Here is a 17,685-nt window from a genome sequence, read left to right as displayed (position 1 = left end):
ATGGCCTTTCTGTGTGGAGTTTACACTTTAGTGCGAGGTCAATTGGTGACTCAAAACTGGTCAGAGGTGTGTGTGTGTGTGTGTGTGTGTGTGTGTGTGTGTGTGTGTGTGCGTGCGTGCGTGCGTGCGTGCGTGCGTGCGTGCGTGCGTGCGTGCGTGCGTGTGTGTGTGTGCGTGGTTCATTGTCTCTCTCGGTAATAACCCTGTGACAAACTGGTGACCTCTCCTGAGTTTCCCATGCTTTTCATCCCATGCCTGTCATCATGGGCTGCAGCTTCTAGTAGCCCTGTTAGATAAAGTGGGGATGGATGGATTTTTCACTTTGGGGTCGCTCTGATGTTTACAGATCCAGATCTTGTTGCTTGCCGACTTATTTAGTCATCGTTCATTTGATGTCTTCCAAAATGTGACAAAAAGGTCACGACATATTCGAAGAACTGACGCAGCACACCATAATGTATTTGTTCAGTTGAGATGTATCCAGAAAGGTTACCAAATTGGCGTTGTTTGTTGTTATAGCCAGTATAAATGAGTTAATAACTCTTGATATAGCCGGGCAGCTCATCACATGAACAAAGGGTTGCATTTGAATTGTGGCTGATTTGTATTCACTTCAATTAAACGTTTATTTGTTTTTTTTAGGAAAGCAGCTCTTAAATGCTCTGTTCTTATGCACCAAAGTGAAACAACCATAATTCAGAAGTTTACACATTTTTGTTGCCACAGTTGCACTTGTGATCTAAACACTAGGGGATAGACATCTTGTTCTTTCAATGTACTGTCTGCCTTCTTACAGTCAAACAACAAATTTCACATCTTCATCACAGTTGCAGGAAAATCGATCCCCTTTGTTCGTGCCTTCCCAGAGTCTTCCTGAGCTGCATTGAGTTCTGCATTGGTGACTGTGGCCGTCCCCTCCTTGCAGTTACATAATTGCCAAATCAATCTGCAAACAGATAAAATGTATGTAACAGCCATTAATGACGCCGGCTTTTGTCCTTCCGGTTATAGCGTACAGTCTGCTCCGGCCTCGTGTCACGGCAAGCCTTCCTGGGTGCAGCGTTAACCACATTTTCTGAATACACTCCCACCACTCAAACAAACCTTTCCTCTACATACGTCATTTGACAATCAAGCTTTAATCTTTATGGCTCCCTAAAACCAACAGCTGCTTTTCAGTTCTGACATGGACAAATCCAACCAGGTACCATTAATCAGGTTCTTGTGGCACATCACATGCATGTTTTTACAGATGTCTGTCGTTTCAGGTTCCATAGGGAAAACTCTGGCAAATCTGTATTTTAGACAAAATAAGTGTTACTGTGTATGTTGCACCTCTTTATGCTCCTAAATTCTTTTTTTTCCAGCCTTATAACAATAACATGCGGGAATCTAATTGCATAACTGTAGTGAGCTGTCAGTCCTACTTGTGGTTAGTGTTCCTTGTTGTATTTCTGTAAGCTTTTGTTAGTTTGTCAGTTCAAGGGCCACATTCAATGTAGCCTGTAAGTAAATATACAGCATAATAATCAATAAACACCCACGGCGACAAAATTCATATCTGTTAAAGCAAATAATTACGACTATAACCAGATAGAATGTGCATTCAATGCAGACACATTTAGTTATTCAGTCTATGTCTCAGCGTTGTGAATCTTGTGATGTGTCTGATAATCTTACTAAAGCAGTGCAGCGTCCAAAAATCAAAAACTTCCTCATATTTTTTACCTCCAATGTTGTTCTGTGGGTCAGATTACACCCTGTGGCAGGCCAGTCTCAGCCCGCAGGTTATATGTTTGATACCCCTCCTTTTTACATTACAGTTCTGGGTTAGAATTGGGGACATTTATACTCAGATAATTATTTTAAACAACTTAACAGTTTATTCAGATAGTTACGTAGTCTTTATCACCAACTGCCCTTATTGCATCTGCCCGCTCCCTCACTCCCACTCTACTCACTTTTTCCGGATACCCAGTTTTGTGTTTTGGGACATTAAGATGATACAATCATACTTGAGTTTTCTTATATTTGGATTGAAACATCATCAGAAATAGTTTATTTATAATAGAGTTTCTGAGCGTAAATTTTACACTTGAGGTTATAGAAATGTTTGTGAAAGAGGCTGCTTGGAGATGTGGTGGTTGCCACTCTTGCCTCACAGCAAGAATCCAAGAAAACCAGAGATGGTTTGAATCAGATTTTGGGGATCTTCTTCTTTCTGCTTGGAGTTTGAAAATTCCTCCTGAGTCTATTTATTAATTTAACAAAATAAATTAATAAATTAATAAAATCACTTTCCAATTTTGTCAATTCAGATAAAATAATGGATTGAATGATGATGTTGGATTTACATGCTCTGCAGTGAATGTCTCTTTGTAGAGTTAGTTTATTAACATTTACAGACATCAATGTGAGATGTACAAAATTGCCTGGATGGACACACAGTGGTGATTGTTCATCATATAATTTGATGTATTTCGAGTTGACCCATCATATCACATCCATATCCATGCATGTATTAATCACCATTAAGCCTTGTGAATATTTAATGTTGTATATTAACTTTCTTTGTTGTTTTTTATTCTGATTCATTTGATATTTTAGCTTTCTATTCTATTCTATTCTATTCTATTCTATTCTATTCTATTCTATTCTATTCTATTCTATTGTAGTCTAGTCTAGTCTAGACCGGTCTAGACTATTCTTCAGTGTATTCAAGAATATTTGCTTCCATCTAGTGGCAAAGCATAGCATAGCAGGAAAATTCACTTCAGACACCATCGATGGATGGTACGTACAAACTCATGATTCTGACTGTTCTTTCCCAGAATTATTAGATTAAAATCAAAATTTATATTAAATATTTATATTAACATTTTATATTAACATTTTATGCACTATAAATATTATTAGTTGTTGCATGGTGGTACAGTGATTAGCACTCTTGCCTCACAACGAGAAGGCCTGGGTTAAAATACCACCCGGGCCTTTCTGTGCTGAGTTTGCATGTTCTCTCAATCTGTCTTGGTTTCCTGTTCTCCGGTTTTTTCCCACGGTCCAAGAACATGGATGTGAGGTTAGTTGGTGACCCATAGATGTAAATATGTGTGATGTCTCTGTGTACAGTATAGAGGATGGATCATGGATGGATAAACATTTTTTTTTAATTTTATAACCTTAATATGTCCTCATTACAGTAATATTACAAGTGTGTTTTCACAAAACGATTGATAGTGAGCTGTGAAGAGGCCCGTCCGTGGCTGTGTCAGGTCAAATCCCGGCTCACACAGACCAGAAACCAAGGCAGTGCATTGTGTGCGTGTCCATTCATCAGCTGTCCTCCACACACACACACACCGCCCTGCCCCCTCTCTCTCCTCCCTGGCGCGCACACACACACACGCACGTCGTACACGCGCTTTACGACACGCGCGCGCGCGCACATAAACATGGCGGCCTCTGTTTCACCGCTACGCTCCTCCTTCAGGATTTGTAGCCCGCTCACGTTACACCACCACTGCTGCCGGGCCAAGCTGCGGACGCACAGAAAATGCGAGAGTCAAAAGAGACATTTACAGCAGTCGGCGACGAGGTGAGCGGCACCGCGGCCGAAACGCGGCGACTTTTTTAATTTCCCTCTCCCCCATCCCCGGTAGAGATAGTGTGAGTTTGCGGATGCGGAGGGACGCTGGAGCGCCGGCGAAGGCGTGTGTGCGCCGTCACGTGCCGGAGGACGCTGATTGACAGCGGGTTTCACCGTTCACGGCGGAGAGAGCCGGTTGAGCCGGTATACCGTCGGAAAGGATGTCAGCTGGAAGTGATTGAACCAACACCGGCGTCGTGGAATATATGTAAATTACGTAAAGACGCCGCAGTTCCTCCGGTGGTCGTAGCAGACCGTTAACCCCCCGCCCGCCACACCGGCGCGAGCGCCGCAGTCATTAAGACATTAAGACAGGATGAACTCACAGGGCTCTCAATAACCAACGCCAACGAATTAAGCACAAAACCTCGTGGAACATCATCATTATCATTCGTTGATGTCAAGAGTAACGTTTGGACGTTACCTGCATTACTCTGCGTTACAGCCCAGAAGCAAACGTATTTTCATTCATGCAGCAGGTACTGACAGGGCTGCGCACAGACATCCGAGGGGAGGGGGCTTTACACGAAGGAAGGGCACCACTGCCACTACACATAATAATAATAATAATAATAATAATAATGTGGATGATGTCCAAAAGGTGATACTTTTTGCATACCTTTGGTATCAAATATCATCTTGACACTTCCAATCATGCAACATCCAATGAGTAAAAAAAAAAACATACATTTTTTTTAATTCGTCAAGCATTTTTAAAAACTGGATGGTACTGGAAAATGTTTTCAAACTCAAAGTAAAATTAGCAACCGTCTTTCCCATAAAGCTGATTCAATATCCATTCCAGGCTGGGCTATAAATACGATGCATGATATACAATCGAAGAAATGAAGTGTTGGAGCCAGTATGCAGAATTTCTTTAAAATGTTTTTCAGGGATACTCTATGTACTTTATAATATGTATGTGATGACAGAGTTTGCATGTAACATGCAGTTGAGGGTAATTAGTGACTATAAATTGCTCGTAGGTTTGAAGGTGTGGTGGTCTGTCACTCTGTCCTGTGATGGACACTTTGCCTTCACCTGTCGTCAGCTGGGATTGGTTTCCTAAAGTTTGTTAAAGCGGTGTAGAAGATGGATTGGTAGATACGTACTGCCTCGTGTCTGTTCCATACTGTATTTAACCAGGCGGCCATGTCTTTGCACTTAATCTTTCCAGGCATGCCGCTGTGTTGATTTCAGGAACGGAGTTGGCTCGTCAGCTCCACAGAGAAATCCAGCGCGATGTGGAAGAGATGGTTGCTCAGGGCAACATGAGACCCCACCTCGGAGTGGTCTTAGTGGGGGACAACCCGGCCAGTCGGACATATGTGAAGAACAAGACCCGTGCTGCCAGCATCCTCGGTCAGTTATGAGCTGTGTAGCCATTCTTGAATTTTACATTATTTAAAATGCAGCACTATACACACACAACATAGACCCACCTGATGCAGTTCAGAATTTGAAACAGGCACACATACACCCCTGGGTAAACGTGGTTTTCCATAAGCAAAACTTATGTGCAATGTTGTCCGACATGGCGATGCTTTTAACGCGGTATGCATGACGTGTGTGGTCCCCAGGTATTTCCAGTGACACTGTGGTGCGGCCGAGCTCCGTGTCCCAGGAGGAGCTGCTGGAGCTGATAGACAAAATGAACCGTGACTGGAGGGTCAGTGGCCTCTTGGTGCAGCTGCCACTTCCCGGTAAACAAAGTCATTGCAGCTGCAGATGCATTTTCCCCCTCATTTCCTCAACAGTTACTGATCGTACAGTACAGTTTCAGTAGATTCTTTATGTCTGGTCAAAGTTGCCTGGTGGTACTTTTGGGTTGAGTCTTGATCTTGAGCGTGGGACACCCGGGTTTGATTACACCCCGCGGAACATCCGCGTGTGAACTAGCAAGATACGTATTCATGGTAATCCTCTCCTTCTCCGCTGTAGAACATATCAATGAGCGAGCAGTTTGTAACGCCATCGCTCCGGAGAAGGATGTGGACGGCTTCCATATTGTGAATATCGGGAAGTTGTGTCTGGACCAGAGGTCCATGGTACCTGCCACGCCCGCAGCCGTCTGGGAGATCATCAAACGAGCAGGTACACCACCAGATCTTCTTTAATGCATTAATTTCTTTAATATGTTCTTTCATCCCTTCAGTTCCTGTATATAAGTCGTCTTTTAAAGGGCACTGAAGATCCAGCTATCCATCAGTCTTTCACAACCACTTTATTTGACATGAGGTCAAGGAGCTCCAGCCGGTCCCAGCTGACTGTGGGCCTCGGCAGGATTCAATCCAGACCGGTTCTGAACAAACTCTAAAGCTTGTTTTCAGACTGTGAAGGTCCCGAGCACGAATCAAACCTTGAACAGAACCATTATGGTATTAACAAAATTTAATTCTTGCTGTCTGGTTCCGATATTCGTCAAGAAAACAGTCAACTCTTGAAACATGTTTCACCTAATTGAAAGCAACAGTTGCAGTAATTTAGATGGTAATACCAGGAGCACTTGTTTGTGTTCATTTTTTAATGTACATGGTTTCCAGATTATATTTCCTCCTCAAACTGTCTCACACTAAGAAAAAGTTCCAGTATTAAAGCAGATTAAAATATTTGCCATACTAGTATGCAGTAGATATGGTTTTGTTCCAGAAACCTCTCTGAAGCCTGACAAATTACTTCTGTTACAAATGTTCCTAAAGGTGAGCTCTTGAGGGTGTCATTGGTGTTAAATTGAAGATGTAAGAAAATTTGCCAATGCAATAAGTGAGATTGTGTTACTGATTACACCCAGCAGAGGGCGCCGTTGTTCCCAAACAGCACTAACCTTGAGCTGGTTCGTTCCCTTCAGGTAACTTTTTCTAACTCGGCCATTGATGGACTGGAAAAGAGTTGCCACACAGTTTAGATGCTTTGCTGCCATCTGACGGATAAATAGACGAACGGAACACAAAAGGCTGGGATGGGAAGTTGTTCATGCAGTTTTAATCTACTATGTGGACTGTTAAATTAAATGATTAAATACCCAATGTGGAGAGGAGTCAGATCTGAAGGAGATACAGGTTCCTCTTTTTTTTTTCTTCCAATTTTCTTTCCCACCACAAAAGCAGTTTGACAGGTCAAAGACTCTAAATTTGTGATTCAGCCTCCCATCTTGTCCAGTCCATATGTCGAAGTGCCCTTGGCCTTGACACTAAACCCTTAATTGCTCCCAATGGAGGTTGAGCACTCGTGTGTGTGTGTGTGTGTGTGTGTGTGTGTGTGTGTGTGTGTGTGTGTGTGTGTGTGTGTGTGTGTGTGTGTGTGTGTGTGTGTGTGTGTGTGTGTGTGTGTGTGTGTATACACGTTTGAAAAATTAAGCCAATCTTGCCTCAAAGAATTATTCAAAACTAAATATTTTCCTCTGTCCTGCCTTGTATAATATTTGTGATTCATTACGTATTATTTGATGCCCTGGAGTTCTCCCTCCAACTTTCTATCAGGGAACATATAAATTTACCACCCCTGTGTTTTACCGTAAGTGTCTGTTTGTGGAATTATGTGTTCGAGTCATGCCAAATGTCCTCCAGACACTTCAGGGCATGAATTGAATCCTAATGTTTCTTTGGGCTGGCAGTGGTTTCATCACTCCACCATCACTGACATTTTCTTGTGATGACATGAAAGTTAGTTTTCTTTGGATCCCTGTTTTAATGTTGCAGCTTTCATTGGAGGAATATTGAAGCGATTGTGAGACGGTTCACCGTTTCCTGGATAAAAGAATCCCGGTGCACTCTCAGTATGCATCCGTGGAGTCCCAATTCTTTCAAATATAGTTTCAGATGCTTTACTGTAACTTCCTTCCTCGTAAAAATGTTGTTCTGATGCTGCTTCGTCACTTTAATCCAACTTCTTGTTGAAACATTGCACAGCCATTTTGCCTTATTCCGTTCAGTGAGTACATCAGACTTTTTTACTTTAAGGTTTCATGAGAATATCCTTTTGATGAATTAAATTGGAGATAGTTTAGCATTAGATGGAAGAAATCAGAAAGTGGTGGCACCTCTAGTCACCTCCAGCAGGATTTCGTGAAACGGTTTGATCAATACCTCAAAAATGTCATAGATTGATGTTTTGTCTATTGCAAAATGATTGTTTCCCGTAAACCTGAGATATCGGGCCCAGATTTCTTGAATAAGTTGCATAATACTGACAAAAAAGCTCCTTTGTTTCTGTTAGTTACATTTTATCGCTTGTTATTAACAGCGTGCCCAAACAACGCTCAGCATTCATTTCTCGAACATAAACCTTCAAAACTGAGACCTTGGCATAGCTGGTGCATACCTATCCTCCCACTGCCAATCACTTACTTGACCTTCATGTCAGCCAACACATGTATTCACATTGCTGAGGTGGCATTGGGGTGTCAATCGACAGAGTAACCTTTGATGCCTGTTTAATCGTGCAAAAAAAATCGAGCGTGGCCTTGGGCTGTGTGTGATATTTCTATTCATTTTTAGGAATCTTTGTTTAATAAATGTCTCGGCATACCAGGGGCATGAGGGATGAAGATATTACTTGTAAGAGCCTTTTAATTCTGGTGGTAATATGAACTTTCAACAAATACCCGATGAAAGATTTTTATCAGCTTTATCGCCAAGCTAAAAACACACAAATGATAATCTTGTCCTTCTCTTCCTCACTCGGGAAAAATAAGGAGGGTTTTGGGTGCATTACATTTTACCAGTGTATCATCATGCAGCTCAAGTTCTGCAGAATATATCAAAACCTTAGTTTAGCACTTTGGTTCCTGTCTGCTCCCTGCTGACAGGATTTAGCACACACACTTCTCATAACCTCAACTCTTACATCATTTAGGTTATTTAGGAGATTCAAACACTACATGAAAGGTTAAAGAAGAAAGAAGCATTGTACCCATGTGCTCGTCATCATGGTGGCCTGTAAGACGTCTGCAGTATGGCTGTTCAATCAGCCGAGAGTCATCAGCCTGCAACACATTTGTAACATAATCTTGTCCGTATCATCAAGCCACACTTTATTAATGTATTGAAAGTTACCTTGGAGCAGTCACTTATTGCACTTTTTATACAATTCTACAGCCAGGTACTTCTGATTGCTGTCAAGACGACACTGAAAGACTGTACCACATCTCGAACACGTCAAACTAACATGTTACACTGAGCACAGCTACGTGGTGATCTGAACTCAAGGTCATCTATGTCCTGGGTATATTTGCACTAGTTTATATTCTTATTTCCCCACAATTTTGTATCTGCAACTTCCTAGAAAATGCTGAATAAACCAATTCAGAGGCAACTGGAGCATGCTAGTAGTGCATGCCACTAAACAGAGGAGACAAGACTACTAGTGCATCTGAGGTGACAGACACACAAATAAACAGGTACGGGAATGTTTGTTGGGATCTGAACTGAGCTCTCCAGACCTTTGATTTATGTGTTTATTTAATGTGGAGACTGAAATTTTTTTTTGGGCTTGCCTCGAAAGTAAAATGTCACCTTTACTTTTCCGCTCGTAACAATAACAAGAGATTAGAAAAAAATGCTGACGCTAATAAGGGGCCTCAGGTATATAAAGACCTTAACAGTTTTGCTTCTCGCACATTCGTGTTCTTGCTTGTCTCAGCTTACGAGTACAAAGCCAATCCAATATAATTCATTAAAAAAAAAAGCTTCAATGCCTGGAAATGTCTGTGTGCAGGTATTGAGACTGTGGGGAAGAATGTCCTCGTTGCAGGTCGCTCCAAAAATGTTGGAATGCCAATCGCTATGCTGCTGCACACCGATCGCAACCATGAACGCCCGGGAGGTAAGCTTGTGTGAGTATGTGTGTGTGCGCTGTATGCTGTCGGTGAGTCAGTATTGTAATAGGATTGGCTTGCTTCCGTCTGACAGCGGACAATATTGCACCATCTTGGCTTTCCCTGAACAATATTTGAGGAGCTTTATCAGGATACGACCAACACTTTCATTGACTCCTCTCCTGTAAAAGACAAACAAAAGGAGGCTTTGTGCGTTACTGCAGGAGATAAAAAGAGGGAGTGCGAAGGGAAGCACAGGGGGCGAGACCTGCTGGCTTCTGCTTGTAAACGGATGACTTCCTTATAAGGGTGCAGGAACAGGAAGGGATTTGGAGAGGTATTGCATGTTCAGATGAAGAAGCACGATAAGATTGACATGTTAAAGTAGAGGGGTGAGGACATTTTTAAGGGAAGTCTTACAAGTAATCAAAGGACTTTTGCCTACAGGGTTAAAGAAAACTCACTTCATTTACCTTATGGGTAAATCTGTTATGATAATGATGTACTGACGTGGGTAACTTTGTTTGGGGAATGTGCAGGATGTGGAAAACACTGTGTCTTAATGTCTTAAAGAGAAACTGTTTTTAATTTCTGTCATTGTCTGGCAGAGGGTAAAAAGGAGACATTGAAGCTTGTAAACATACCAAGAATATTACTGAATCATACATTGTGCTTTGTAATTTGTAATGAACATAAAATTTCATCCATCGATCCATTTAACTTTATCCAACTGATGGACCTGATCTGAGCTGACGATGACGGCAGTCCAATCACAGAGAAACACAGAAACGGACAACATACACTCACATGGACCATTTTCTAGTTGTCAATTGGCTTCAAATGCATGTTTTTGGACTGTGGGAATAGACCGGAGAACCTGCAGAATGTGAGTGGACACACATGAAGAACATGCAAACTCCATAAAAGAAAATCATCTTTAAGATTTTGTCTATTTTTAAGCAACAAATAAGTAAGAAGAGATGGTTTTTACCATGCTGACATGTTTCAGCTGCATCTGCAGTCGTCCTCAGAGCGTCGACTGATGTGCTAAAAAGAAACAATATCGCAAGATCGGAAATGACTAAACATAATTTAGGAAAAACATGTGATTGATAGTGATTGTTATTTGCTGTAATGTAGCCGCTCTACCTCTTGTGCGGATGTTTTGTGGAAGAAATATCATGGAGCCTCGTGAAGTAAACACTGTGATCCCAAAATGATGTTTCTCTTTTAATGAAGAACCAGCTTGTTTAGAAAGCTTCAGGAGGGGTGCAGCTTCTCACAAACGGCCAAACACAGGAGACCAAATAACCAATAAGGGATATATTGAATTGGGTTCCACCAATGGTTTGTTTAACGAAGCTTTTGGTGGGTCTCCTCTGCATCTGCAGGAAGCTTCAGATCAGGAAAATGTAGAGGCCAGGGGGATGGGTGCCTTTTCCCAGCATCATTTTGAAACACACTGATCGTCTTCCCACACTGTAAAAACTCCTGAATTACCTAACACTTAAATGTGGGTCTATTGGTTCCATTGTGGGACTCTTTGTGGACAGACTTGAGCAGGTGGATGGATACTTCCTAGCAGACTTCTGTGGTGAGCTAATGCCGGCTATTTGTCGAAGACTTGTCTGAGCAGGTCAAAGGAATTGCCTTTAGACGTCTGTGCCTCATTATTTGAACCCTTGGCCAGATTTGCATGGACACCCAACCCCCATAGTGTTTTAGGACATAAAATACAGAAAAGCACAATAATTCTTCCTTAAGGACTTTAATCGTCCATAAATCAGTCACGAGAAAACCTGAAGTATTCCGTGTGTCCATGGAAGAAATAAAGTCTTTAACATCACAAGCCAGCTATCACCTTATCGTAGATAGCTAATAAACTGCAGGCATGGCATTGTTTTATTTACCCCTGCATCCATGGGGATGTAAGAACCTGTTCATGTGGAGCAACTGTTTCTAAATGAGGGAAAACTCCAGTTTTTCAAACAGCCGGTCCATCAGGTCCAACACACACCCATGTCACACACCAGACACGTCACACAGACAGACAGAAAAACTTGTTAGGTTGTGAACAGTTTGCGTAGGTGTGTTGATGCAAATCGTACACCCAGACAGTGTGTTACCGTTTAGAGGATACAGGACAAACCACACAAAAGTCACACTGATCCGTTCATTGCTGAACCACTTGACAAACAAGTTTCTAGATTATTTAAAGCATTAGTTTCAGGTATCGCTATTCAAATATCCACGTATTTTGTTGTGATCGTCTTGACATTTCCTCCGAGTAGAATGGGACAAGGAGAAAGCGTGAGAAGTGAAAGTAGGACCAAAGGTCACCAATGAGTCCCCGTCTGGAAATGAAAAGTCGGCGGCAATTTTCTTGAAGCATAAATTACTCATTACACCTTGCACTTGAAAGGATCGTGACTCACCCTGCAAGTGAGATAAAGATATAACTCCCGTCCTCATTGATGTTGTTAATGAGTAAATGTCAAACCAATATCAATATCATCAAACTCACAGGATGCTTCTATTGAGGTTCAGTAAAACCAGAATTGGGTGTTTCTTATTTTCACTGAAGGCTGTGAGGAGTTGACAGGATAGTAGTAGTTTTTTTTAACATTGTGGCTAAGCTTAAATCGAAAAGAGTTCATTATATAGAAATAAGAAAACCTCTTCAAAACCTTTCAGTTCAGCATTTGAGCTGATTGGTTTGCAGCATTCATGCCCCACTCAAGCAAACGTTTATACTAAAAATCATTCGGGAAAGAATTACAACCATGTGCTGTAATTTTCTCAGATTGGAAGGATTTTGCAATAAAGCTGAAATACAAATTGTTAAATCATGTGGAGAGTGAACATACAAAGAAACCTCAGCAGTTTACAAAGCTGATTAGGCACAAAATTTCAGTCGTGGTGGGTCTTTGTGCAGAAAAAGGAAATCACATCCTCCCAGTGTGAAAGGATTTACGTCCCCACAAGATGAGTAATGCCAGCACACACCTTTCATCAGGTATGTGATCTGCAGCTTCGATGTGCCAGGACTTGCCTTGCCTTCTCTTTTATTCTTATCGTCCCAGAATCCCTCCTTGCGTGATCCCTTGTGTCTCAATGGTCCCCAGTAAAGCTCTGACTGTGCAAGATGCCTTCTGACACGTTGATTAAACACTTCAGATGCAATTGTAAAGGTTTCATTTCCTCATTGTGTAATTTATTAAGTATTCTCGCTCATCACCACCTGCCACCCTGGCTTGTGTGTTTTCATGTTGGGTTGCAGGAGAACAACGTATTCAAAGATAATGTGAGCAAAAGATGGAAAGATTTTCTATTCTGATGTTCATGAAGATATTCTGCCAGAGTTTATTTACTTGGGGGGAAAAAAAAAAAAGAAAGCATCCTTGGTAGAATGTATCTGGGCACTGGAAATACCTTTGACATAAATGAGTGTTTGCTGATGACGTACTGCAACATGAACATTCACTACGGCCACCAATCAATCTCCTGTCGCCTTCTGAGCTGACTCAAATGAATAAACACACGGAAACAAAAGAAAAAATAACGCCTGAAAACAGTTGACGAATTAGGCAACATTGGATTTGGGCACGATTCCTTTTCCCAGAGCTGAGCAGTCGTTAAATGACAATCCCTTCTTTGATCACATTCATATAAATTTCATATTATCTATTTGATATACTCTTTTAGAGGTAATCCAAATATGCAGAACTGTAATTAAAGACATACTTGTGTCTTTCTGATCACAATGACTTTCAACATTTTTGTTTGTCTTCTTGTGACCTCTTAAAATATTTGTGTCTGTAGGTCACGTCACATTTTACTGGTTGAATTCAAATCCATTTGAAGTGAGAGCATCACATGTAAAAATGAATTTAGTGCCCAGCTCTAAAAGCAGGTTTGTCTTTATGTTTCACATCCTGCAGTCAGAAAATGCTGCAGCTTTCCAGGTTAAGGAAACTCGCAACAATGTGGTCATGGATTAGCCAATCCAGGATTTTAGTTTTTTTGTAGTGGCCAAATAAAGGAAGCTAAATGTCACATCAATCTACATGGAAACTGTTTCCCTTCCAATTTATCTCGGCTCTAATGCAGCTATTTTCAGTTTTCTCACACCGTGTGCCCACATCTATCATGTCTGTACAACGCAGCAAGGTGAAACCTGATGTGGTCATCCTCCAATGAAACGTTTTTTTAAATATAATGTTCAGAGGGACTGCCGACGTATTAAAAGCATCTTGCGTTGACGTCTGAATGTTTTGACTTATTTGAGCTGAATCTAACCCCCACGTGTCTCTTTTCATGTCAGGTGACGCCACAGTGACGATCGCCCACAGATGTACGCCCAGAGAGCGACTGAAAGAGCTCACCAGGCTGGCTGATATCATCATTGCAGCTGCAGGTAGTGATACTTTTAGTAGTATTCCTCACTTATTAAATGAAGCGGCCAGCATACAGAGCTCCACTGCTGATCTGCCAGCTTCAGGGTTGAATCTAACACATTTTGGTAAAATAACAGATGAAATATGTGTGACTGCCTGAACTTTGAAAATGTCCGTCTTGTCTTGAGAACCTGTTTGACTTAATGTTTTCTCAAGCTATTCAACTAATTGTGTTATTTAAGCAACATCAAACGAGAGGGTGTGCTGTACTTAATTCCACTACGACGGTGATTCCGTCACGGGATTCCAGTGTGGACAGTTCCACTCACACGGTTCAGTCGCTGACAGCAGTGACAATAAAAACAAAAACAGATTTCTTTGTTTCGTCTGCGTCAAAATGTCTCCTGCACATTTTCTTTTTGTATTTTCACGTTTCCATCACGCCATCCTTCTTTGAGTCGTACATATTTGTTTGTACATTTCTATTCCATATGCAACCCAGAGAAAACATTAGGTCAGTGCTAGTGAGCCTGAGTTCGCTGTGAAACAGCTGGTAAGCACATTGGTGCTCGTCTCTGTCCAATCAGATTCTTCTGACAGATATAAGTACTGTAAAACAGTAATTTTACCCAAATACATAGTTTTTATCTGTAATCTACTATTTCTATGGTGAATCTAGTAACATCCTTTGTACACACTTCCATATTCACAGCATCCATTCTTAGTTATGGTGGCTATGGAGTTTATCAGTGGCTTGACTGTCGGCTGCCTAATAATGTTGATGATAAACCGATCTGAATTATACACATGGTTCGTAAAGACACTCCTGGTACTTGGTGTAGTTTCTTGCGTTCCTGAGGCCGTCTGGCACAGACAGAATGATGCTCCACTGTATCTCCACTGTGCTGTGAAAGTGTTTACGTGTCCTCACTTGAGGTCATCTTATTGGTATGAAAATAGTAAACACTGCACTTCCGTGACCTTTTGCCTCCTTTGTGGTCACCAATTAAAGCTTTCTTAGACGACGGGAGATTTCTCCTGCAGCAGGAATGTGGGATGATCAACCGTGTTGGGCAGCGATACCCAACACATTGACTGACATTACGCCTGAGGGGGCGCCATGTTGTTCACGTCAATTGTTTAAAGGGTTTTTTCTTGATGACTAAACACGGTTCTGTGGGAGGGGCTCTTTCTTTTCATCCAGCCGTTAGGTTTCAGTTTTGGTGATGAGCAACTACATTTGCAGTTAAATGGTGTAATTAACGAAACGTCAGCTGATCCACAGTTCGTGGTCATTGGGCTCGATGTGTAGTGCGGGGGTGGCGTGTCACCAAGGTCCTCTGGTTTCTCTGTTACGCTGCATGTGAGCTGAGCTATTTTTACAAGATGCTTAATTGTTATGTGACTTGATTCTACTATTTATTGGTTGTAATTTCAGGACCAACTTCAGGGAAGGATTGTTATCAATGTAAATAGAGAATTCTGGATCATTTCCTTCCTTGGAGACGGTCGGCTGAGGTTTTCCTTTGCATGAAACTCTAGGGAGACACAGTGTGACAACAGAGTCATCGGTTTCCAAGCTTCTGGTTCCAGGATTGTAGAATTAAAGTAAAAGTACAAAATGTATGAAAAGGGTCTTCAAACTGAGCTGGGTAACTTTCAGTGCTGGAGTTGTGATGGGAACTTTAGAGAAATGGCAAACTAAGAGAAGAAGACTGACATTCTTCATGACATAATATTGATTCTTCATTTAATGATGTGTTACGTTCTCTGCAGCGACGTTGGCCTTAATGCATCACTGTGTCATCAGTAACTTTAAACATAGCACGCGAATACTTGTATTTATATATTATATACTTGTATAATAAATAATCTTCCCACATCTACTGTTTGTTTTCTTTCTGTCCTGCGTTTTACTGCCAGATACCCTCTCCTGCTGCACAAAAATCTGCTTACGGGTCCCAATAAAGTCACGTTTGACTTTTGACCTTGAATAATTGTAATCATGGACAAAGTTTCTGATGGTTAAATATGATGAAGTGACTTCAAATAACAAGTTGGATCATGTAAATGGGCTGCAGGGTTTTTAAATTCCGAGGTATGGATTCCTGCGTTGTGGAGCTGAAATCACAAATGATGTTATCGATAAGGAGACACATCATGAGCATTTTTTTTTTTTTAAATTCTGATATGTGAGGACGGTGGACTTTGTCATCTTTTGTCATTTTAGAATAAAAATAAACAGCATCACTACCATCATTAAACACAATAATAAAAATACCAAAGGATGAAGTAACAGCAAGCGGAGAAACCAAAACAAAGGAGTATCATACAATACAATCATATAATCACACAATAATGTATTATTGTCTGATTATTGGCTCGCTTGTTCAGAAGCTTTTATAAGAGGAATACAATGCGAGGTTATCTTGTGCCATTAGGTCCTGTTTTGTGTGGATATGTGTGCAGGCGTTCCTGGTCTGATCACAGCAGATATGATTAAAGAGGGCGCAGCAGTCATCGACGTGGGAATAAATCGCATTCAGGACCCAAACACAGGCAAACTCCGGCTCATCGGTGACGTCGACTTTGAAGGTAAAGAACGCAAACGTTTTCTATTCATATCACACATAATCGGTGAAATGTTTGTCCTTAGAAATAAAATTAAAAAAAGTGAAACGGAGGTACGTTTGTCGAAACCAGGAAAAGAAAGGGGGAGTGACGGAACTCTGAACTGTTTGACTTGTTGCAGGAGTGAAGGAGAAAGCCGGTTTCATCACACCTGTACCTGGAGGTGTGGGTCCAATGACAGTCGCCATGCTGATGAAGAACACTGTGACCGCCGCCAGAAACGCTCTGATGCATTAAAACACACACACACACACACACACACACACACACACACACACACACACACACACACACACACACACACACACACACACACACACACACACACACACACACACACACACACACACACACTTTGATTTAAACATGCTTGAACTCAAGACTCCATATCTGCTGGGAAACCTACTTGATATGTTTATATTGTTTATTTATTTAAGTTATTTATTGCAGATTTCACTTTTTAAGATTTTAGATCGCTATTTTTTCTACTGAGGTCGGTTTGGATCGTTGTAACATTCCAGAGTCACTGGAAAAGGAATATGAAATAAAAATGATTGTGTGCAACTATAACGGTGTGTTGTGATTTCCACTTAATTCTACTTTTGGTATTTATCAGACACTCGACTGGAAACTGAGTGTGAATGTTGAAACAAATGACAAGTTACCTCAAAGATGATAAACCAGTGTAGTTGTGCACGATGTCCTGGTATGATATTCACGTGTCCTTGTTGTCTTTGGTAGCACTGAAACGCTGAAATCCAATCTGGGTCGGAGCAGTCTGAGTGACGGGTTTATATGTTCTGAAACTATCACTGTTCCCCAGTGTTAGCGGGATGCCAACACTTTTATCGTCGGTTACCGCGATTGTCAGATAAACAGCGGAAATACGATATGCACTTTTTGAAGAATTCCACCAGGGATGTGTGCTTGCACGTGTTTTATTGAGCAACGCAGCAATCGATGCCGAGACGCAAACGTCAAGCTGAAGTCAGTTCTGAACTTGTTACACACAGACGTGGTCTTTGACCTCCTGGGAGGAGGATCTATTACGCAATGTGGGGTGTAGTGTGCCAAAATGAGAGAACTTCCTCTGAACATGAACCTTTTTATCCCAAAACCTTCTCTGATTCTGAGTGACGGCAAATATTCTCTCCAGCATGCGAAGCAGGAGACTTCCAAACAAAAGCAATGGGCAG

At 41.4% G+C, this 17,685-nt stretch overlaps 1 protein-coding gene across 1 annotated transcript; it reads left to right on the top strand.

Annotated features, from left to right (window-relative positions):
* Window positions 1-3,431: 3,431 nt before the first annotated feature.
* LOC308112436 (bifunctional methylenetetrahydrofolate dehydrogenase/cyclohydrolase 2, mitochondrial-like) lies at window positions 3,432-17,057 on the top strand. The gene is made up of 8 exons (XM_080467953.1): window positions 3,432-3,595; window positions 4,824-5,008; window positions 5,227-5,349; window positions 5,588-5,740; window positions 9,362-9,469; window positions 13,786-13,878; window positions 16,328-16,453; window positions 16,611-17,057. The coding sequence occupies exons 1-8, from the start codon at window positions 3,453-3,455 to the stop codon at window positions 16,724-16,726; spliced, it is 1,047 nt and encodes a 348-aa protein (XP_080324079.1). The 5' UTR covers window positions 3,432-3,452; the 3' UTR covers window positions 16,727-17,057.
* Window positions 17,058-17,685: the final 628 nt, after the last annotated feature.

This window comes from Lipophrys pholis, assembly GCF_963383615.2.
Source record: "Lipophrys pholis genome assembly, chromosome: 7".
Classification (NCBI taxonomy): domain Eukaryota; kingdom Metazoa; phylum Chordata; class Actinopteri; order Blenniiformes; family Blenniidae; genus Lipophrys; species Lipophrys pholis.
Note: the sequence above shows the minus strand (reverse complement) of the source record. Positions and strands in the feature narration are given on the sequence as shown.

Excerpts from the sequence above, each read along its gene's own strand:
- LOC308112436 (XM_080467953.1), top strand. The coding sequence starts at position 3,453 with ATGGCGGCCTCTGTTTCACCGCTACGCTCCTCCTTCAGGATTTGTAGC. Across the intron at positions 5,009-5,226 it reads CCGTGCTGCCAGCATCCTCG|GTATTTCCAGTGACACTGTG; the intron begins GTCAGTTATGAG and ends TGTGGTCCCCAG. Across the intron at positions 5,350-5,587 it reads GGTGCAGCTGCCACTTCCCG|AACATATCAATGAGCGAGCA; the intron begins GTAAACAAAGTC and ends TCTCCGCTGTAG.